Here is a 7,336-nt window from a genome sequence, read left to right on the forward strand (position 1 = left end):
AGTGGCTGTCTGTATTATCTGTAGGATCATTGTTGTCACTGCTACTACCTGTAGTATACAGTGGCTGTCTGTATTATCTGAAGGATCATTGTTGTCACTGCTACTTCCTGTAGTATACAGTGGCTGTCTGTATTGTCTGAAGGATCATTGTTGTCACTGCTACTACCTGTAGTATACAGTGGCTGTCTGTGTTATATGTAGGATCATTGTTGTCACTGCTACTACCTGTAGTATACAGTGGCTGTCTGTGTTATATGTAGGATCATTGTTGTCACTGCTGCTACCTGTAGTATACAGTGACTGTCTGTATTATCTGAAGGATCATTGTTGTCACTGATACTACCTGTAGTATACGGTGACTGTAGTACCAGAGGAAATGTTACTATGTTTATAATCTTGTAGAAATCACCAGAGGGCTAGATGATGTAATACATCTTATGTATAATACATGTTTACATAGTTGTTAGCTAATCTGTTCTTGGAAATACTGTCTTGTTTATATTCAATCAGTTCTGACACTTGTTCCGTCCCTGTAGAATAGTTATTTTAATGTTATTAAATGTCACTCACAAAAATCAAGTCTTTGTCCAGAAAATAAGCTACATGCATTAGGTATTTGAAAACTTGAAGTTGATTAGTTTGATGGCTCTGTATACCTATTTTAATGAACGAGAATTGTTTTTTCTTTGAAATTTAAATGCTTTTATTTCATTTCTCTTCAGAACAGGGTATTTCTTTTATTTATTAAATGAAGTAATAGTGTTCTTATTGAATAACTGAAAGCAGAAGTTTTTTTATTGTGTGGAAAAATGACAACAATTTTATTTCTTATAATATTTTAAATTGAAGTGTACATTTTTCTCCTCAAGATGGACTGCATGACCAGTTTGTTTTGTAGAAAAAGGTGAAGAGTTTGAAAGAGGTTCTTTTGTGAAAAATATTTCCAAAATATGATGCAAAATAAACACTAACAGATAATACATATGGAAAACTTTTGTCATTTGAAAAACCTTTCATTCAAAAATTGCAAGTAAGGACGTTTTTGTACAAATATTTTCAGAAAATATTTGTGCATAACACAAGAGGAACTATATTATCCAAAAGTATTTAAATAAGGAAAATATTTTTGTAAACATGTAAGAGAAGGAATTAGCTGAAAAGCTTGCTCTATGCTTCTCCCTGGAAGTTGTTTGTATCTTCAAAAAACATACTTACCTGAAAAAATGTCATTAACATCTCTTTAGAAGAACTGTTCTTTTTTACTTTGTATCTTCATGAATCATTTGTTTACTTACCTGACAACTTATCGTTAACACATCTTTAAAAGAACTGTTCTTATTTTACTTTGTATTGTCATGAAGCATACTTTTACTAACCTGAAAACTTGTCGTTAACATCTCTTTTAAAGAACTGTTCGTATTTTACTTTGTGTCTTCATGAAGCATACTTTTACTTACCTGACAACTTGTCGTTAACACCTCTTTAAAAGAACTGTTCTTATTTTACTTTGTATCTTCATGAAGCATTCCTTTACTTACATGAAAATATGTCGTTAAAATCTCTTTAGAAGAACTGTTTTTCTTTACTTTGTATCTTCATTGAAGCATACTTTTACTTACCTTAAAACTTGTCGTTAACACCTCTTTAAAAGACTGTTTTTATTTTACTTTGTATCTTCATGAAGCATACTTTTACTTACCTTAAAACTTGTCGTTAACACCTTTAAAAGAACTGTTTTTATTTTACTTTGTATCTTCATGAAGCATACTTTTACTTACCTTAAAACTTGTCGTTAACACCTTTAAAAGAACTGTTTTTATTTTACTTTGTATCTTCATGAAGCATACTTTTACTTACCTTAAACTTGTCGTTAACATGTATTTAGAAGAACGTATTTTTTACCAACAATAGTTAAATATTATAATAGAATATTTGATTATGTCACAGTGTTTAATCTTTTTTAGTAATACGACCGACAACAGGTAAATCTTTTTATTAGAGTTTCTTATTTTGTTTATCCTGAATTTAACATTTTACAGCAACAGGTAAATCTTGTATCAAAGTTTCCGATTTGTTACCGACTATAACCTATTATAGCAACAGGTAAATATTTTATTAAAGTTTCCAAATCATTACTGACTGTAACCTCATTTAGTAAAATGACTGAAATCAGTTACATTTTGCTCCTGATTTATTACAGTCTGTATAACATATTTAAATATGATGACTGATGGTGGTGACATATCGTACTCATATTTTTATTTTATGACAGACTTTAACATCTTTAAATAAGATGACTGATGGTGGTGACGTATCGTACTCATATTTTTATTTTATGACAGACTTTAACATCTTTAAATAAGATGATTGAGAGCCTTCAAAATGACATGAGAAAAGATTCTGAAGAAATCAAAGAACTTCAGCAAACTACAGGCATGCCAAAATCTAAATCTGAGGTAAGTAAACTACGAGTTTTCACTTTGTTATGGAGTCTTTTTAAAGACTAATTGTATTTGCTTTTTCTTCTCTTATTTTCTGCTTAAACTATTTAAAGAATCATGTTTTCCAACAGTATTTTATTATTACTACAGTGTTTGTAAGTGCTGAATGTAAAAGGTTAACTTAAATAACTTGTTAATGGAATACTTAGATACACAAAAAAATTATTAGTTATGTTCAGTTGTTGTGTTTTTGTTCATACCTAGGCTTGTGTATCTGTAGTATGGATTGCTGAAGTACCTCGGATCTGTTCATACCTAGACAAAAAAATATATAACTAGATGTGTTCATTCATCACATTTCTGTTCATACCCTTATGTGTGTATGTGTAGTATGGACTGTTGAAGTACCTCAGGTCTGTTCATACCTAGATAAAAAAAAAATAACTGTGTTCATTCATCACATTTCTTATTCATACCTTGACATATGTGTGTAGTTGGTATGGACTGCTGAAGTACCTTGGGTTTGTTTGTATCTAGATAAAAAAAAACAAATGTAACTAGATGTGTTTCTGTTTATAGCTAGACATGTATCTGTTGTATGGACTTCTCAAGTACCTCAGATCTGTGTATAGCTAGACATGTATCTGTTGTATGGACTTCTCAAGTACCTCAGATCTGTTCACACCTAAATATAAAAAAAATAGTAACAAGATATGTTCAGTTCTCATGTTTCTGTTCACACCTAGGCATATGTACATGTAGTATGAACTTCTCAGGCATTTCAAGTCTGTTCATACCTTAGCACGTGTATCTGTAATATACATTGCTCAGGTGCCTCAAGTCAATTCATACTTTGAGGGCCACAACAGAATGTGTCTGAGGGTCAACATGTTTACCATTATACTTTGTTCATTAGACAAGTATTTTTGTTTTGTTTTTTACATTTTTTATTTTATCACTGGGTATATTTCTAGGGTCCACACATTTTCCAAACTCTAAAACATGAACATTTAAAAATGTGTATCCGTGAACCTCAAACCAAAATTATATAGAAAAATGTATTCACAAATTTTCAATCATGCACACACACACTAGCAAACATGTTTAATTTAATGCAATGATGCTTTCATGTACACTATAATATGAGCCATGTGGAGTTTTGCTGTCAGCTTTAGGAACAATATATATATATACCACAAAAGAATTAAAAACAGCTTTAATCTGATAGCTGTATGTGTGTATATGTATATATAATGAAATATGTAGCTTCTATACTATTAATTACATTAATTGTTAATAGGTGATTAAAATGAGCATTATAAAGATCTTGGTAGAGTTCCCATTTGTCAATTCTATTTGTTACCTTAAAGTCATATTGGATAATGCCTGTGGGAATAGCACCCAGATGCATTGGGGATATTTCATCTATCAAACAAAATCCAAATTTTAATGTTAAACTAACCAGCAAACATGGAAAATCAATTAAGGGTATGGAGTTGAGTGCTTACACCCACAACGTCTTAACTTCTACTGCCCTTCACTGTCTGGGAAGGCAGTTACCCTTAAAATTCCCTTCTCCTGAGCTGTACTGCAAGAATGATATACTGTTCATAATTAGATGTACCTATCTGTAATTTGTACAGTAGATATGATGTGCTACTCATGTATCTTGTGTCTGTTCATAGTTAGATGTACATATATGTAGTTTGTACAGCAGATATGATGTGCTACTCATGTCTTGTGTTTTATACAATATATGTGATGTGCTACTCATGTCTTGTGTTTTATACAATAGATGTGATGTGCTGCTCATGTGTTGTGTTTGATCATTATTAGGTGTACATATCTGTGTTGAATATACAAGACTATTTAGTGTAGGTATTATTATTATTTAATGTATTTTGTGAGTTAATATTTAATTATTGTTTAGTTTTTCATAACAAGAGCGTTAAAAGTAATCACTTTAAAGGCAATAATTATGACAAGTTTGGTTGTCATATCAAGGGGTGTTCTAAAGTAATTGAACCAGTCTGTGTGGACTTTGATGAAAAGGAGACAATTATTTGAATTTCAGCATACAATTGTGGTAACCCACGAGGTAGTGTAAGTGAATTATTCATTGATACTATTGTAATAAAAGTAGAGGAAAATAGTTCGTTTTTTAATTTGGATTCTAAAGTAATTGAATCAGCCTAAGTGGACTTTTGACAAGAAAAAGAGAACTATTTAGAGATTGAGATACAACTGTGATATCTGTAGTGTAAAGCATTTGTGGACATAGTTTGGCTTATAAAAGAATCCCAGTCCACTTGTATTTAAAACCCTGACATTTGGTGAGCCAGCCAGGATTATGCAGTGTTAAACAGTGGTAGATGAAGACTTGAACGACAGCGGAAATAAGTAGGCCTATGTATGCACAATTGTAGTGGTGGCAAAAATAGTGTAGAGATTATAATCACACTATATAAACATGTCAACAGATTTTGATAAATAGGTAGAAAGAGGTGAGCATCTTGGGTTAAAAGACAGTGAACTACAAGAATTTGTTAAATAAGAACTAGAGAGAAGAGCATAGATAAAGAAGAGAAGAGAGGAAGAAAGACTGAAAGACGAAAAGGAGAGAAAGGAAAGATTGGAAATAGAGAGAGAAAGAATAAAAGCACAAATAGTGAAAGAAGAAAAGGAGGGAGAGAGAGAAGAGACACTGAAAATAAAAAGAATTAGAGCACAAATTGAGATTGCCAAGCTCACCCAGCAGAAAGAGGAAGGACCCAAGAATGATAATGGGGTCAGGGCCAGCCGACCCAAGCTACCCAAATTTGATAAACATAAAGATGACATGGATGCTTTCCTGTCTCAGCTCACTTCTCACAGGAAAAGGCCTACAAATATATGCAAGCATGACATCAAAAGATACCATAGAATATGACAAATTAAAAGTGGCCTTACTGAAACAAAATGAACGTACACTAGAAGGTTTTCATTTGAAGTTCAGAGAAGTCAAATCTGACACTGGAGAAACTATTTCAGTTTTGGCACATCTATGGTGATAATTCATCAGATGGACTGATGTAGCTAAATGTGAAAATAGTTTTAAAAGATTGGCAGATCTACTAATACGTGAACGATTTATGATCATTTGCTCGAATGAGATGTCACTGTTCCTAAAGGAGAGAGCACCAAAAGACGTGGAGGAGATGATCAAACTAGCAGAACTGTATGTGGAAGCACATGGAGGGAGTATAACAAAGAATCCTCAGCCCACCACATATACATAAAACTCTGACAATCTGTACAGTAGATGTGCTGCTCATGTATCTTGTGTCTGTTCATAATTAGATGTACATATCTGTAACTTGTACAGTAGATGTGATGTGCTGCTCAGGTCTTGTCTGTTCATGATTAGATGTACATATCTGTAATTTGTACAGTAGATCTGATGTGCTGCTCAGGTCTTGTCTGTTCATAATTAGATGTACATATCTGTAGTTTGTACAGTAAATGTGATGTGCTGCTCAGGTCTTGTCTGTTCATAATTAGATGTACATATCTGTAGTTTGCACAGTAGATGTGATGTGCTGCTTGATGTTGTTTCTTATTATACCTAAAGATATTTGAACTTCTGTAGTTTTTTGCTGTATTTATGGTGTATTTCTCAGAAGTCATGTTTTTATTGTAAACATAACACTAATTATACTCACTTGTATGATTAGATTATGTTCACATTACTTCAACTCTTAAATTTTCATACTTGTGTGTCCAGGATATTTTTGTTTTAAGAAACACAAAATTGGTTTGAAATGACATGTTGAGGAAACTTACTTCTGCAGTGTGAATTGTTAATAAAAATTGTAGAATTTGTTTGCAATAGATTTTGGAGGAATTCTGTTTCCATAAATATGAATTGTTGGTGAAAAATGAATTATTTATTTGCAATAAACGAAGAATGTTACTACTATAAATGTGGATTGTTGATGTAAAATGCAGGATTTGTTTGATTCCATTGAGTATATGAGTGGAGTGTTAGATTATGGAGGTCAGTAGATTCTTGTTCTTGAGTCTAGGAACTTTATCAGTGTTAAACAAGCAGTGTTCCTGTTATCTGAACAGGCTGAAAGACAACTTCTTGATGCTGAAATGGACCTTTACAACAAACAACATAGGGGTGATGATACTACGGAGCTTAAGAAGAGGGTTATTGAACTCAGACAAAAGGTAACTTCTTCAAGTCATATCATGAAACACGGCTATTCTAGTTTATAAGAAGCTGAATTATAAAGAACGTACCAGAAACATCAGCTCTAATATCTGTAAAAAAAAATTAATTCATTGTTAGATGTGCTGCAAAAAGGACCTCAATAGTTAGTGCATCTGATTTATATGTCACTAGATTTTTTTTATAACCTGTCTGTGTTTCAGAAGTGCTTGGGTTGCTCACAGCAGAACATGCACTACATACCTATAGTAATGGATTCTACTATTAAATTAGATCTAACATCTCAGTTATTGTATTGGTATCAAGGTTCTTAGTTACAGCCTTTTTATTATGATGGTGTTTTATAACAAGGTTCTTAGTTACAGCCTTCTTATTATGATGGTGTTTTATAACAAGGTTCTTAGTTACAGCCTTCTTATTATGATGGTGTTTTATAACAAGGTTCTTAGTTACAGCCTTCTTCTTATGATGATGTTTTATAGCGAGGTTCTTAGTTACAGCCTTCTTCTTATGATGGTGTTTTATAGCAAGGTTCTTAGTTACAGCCTTCTTATTATGATGGTGTTTTATAGCAAGGTTCTTAGTTACAGCCTTCTTATTATGATGGTGTTTTATAGTAAGGTTCTTAGTTACAACCTTCTTCTTATGATGGTGTTTTATAACAAGGTTCTTAGTTACA

General features: G+C 32.3%; 1 protein-coding gene across 1 annotated transcript in view; it reads left to right on the top strand.

The window, feature by feature from the left end:
* Positions 1 to 6,656, top strand: part of LOC106473618 (RNA-binding protein 26-like) — a gene marked incomplete at its 3' end in the record, with an annotated part of 41,076 nt that extends 34,420 nt beyond the window's left edge. Inside the window, exons 14-15 of the mRNA XM_013934302.2 lie at positions 2,343 to 2,456; positions 6,552 to 6,656. Coding sequence (XP_013789756.2) covers positions 2,343 to 2,456; positions 6,552 to 6,656 — 219 coding nt within the window. The remainder of the gene's footprint in view (positions 1 to 2,342; positions 2,457 to 6,551) is intronic.
* Positions 6,657 to 7,336: the final 680 nt, after the last annotated feature.

Source organism: Limulus polyphemus, unplaced genomic scaffold (genome assembly GCF_000517525.1).
Source record: "Limulus polyphemus unplaced genomic scaffold, Limulus_polyphemus-2.1.2 Scaffold6334, whole genome shotgun sequence".
Classification (NCBI taxonomy): Eukaryota; Metazoa; Arthropoda; class Merostomata; order Xiphosura; family Limulidae; genus Limulus; species Limulus polyphemus.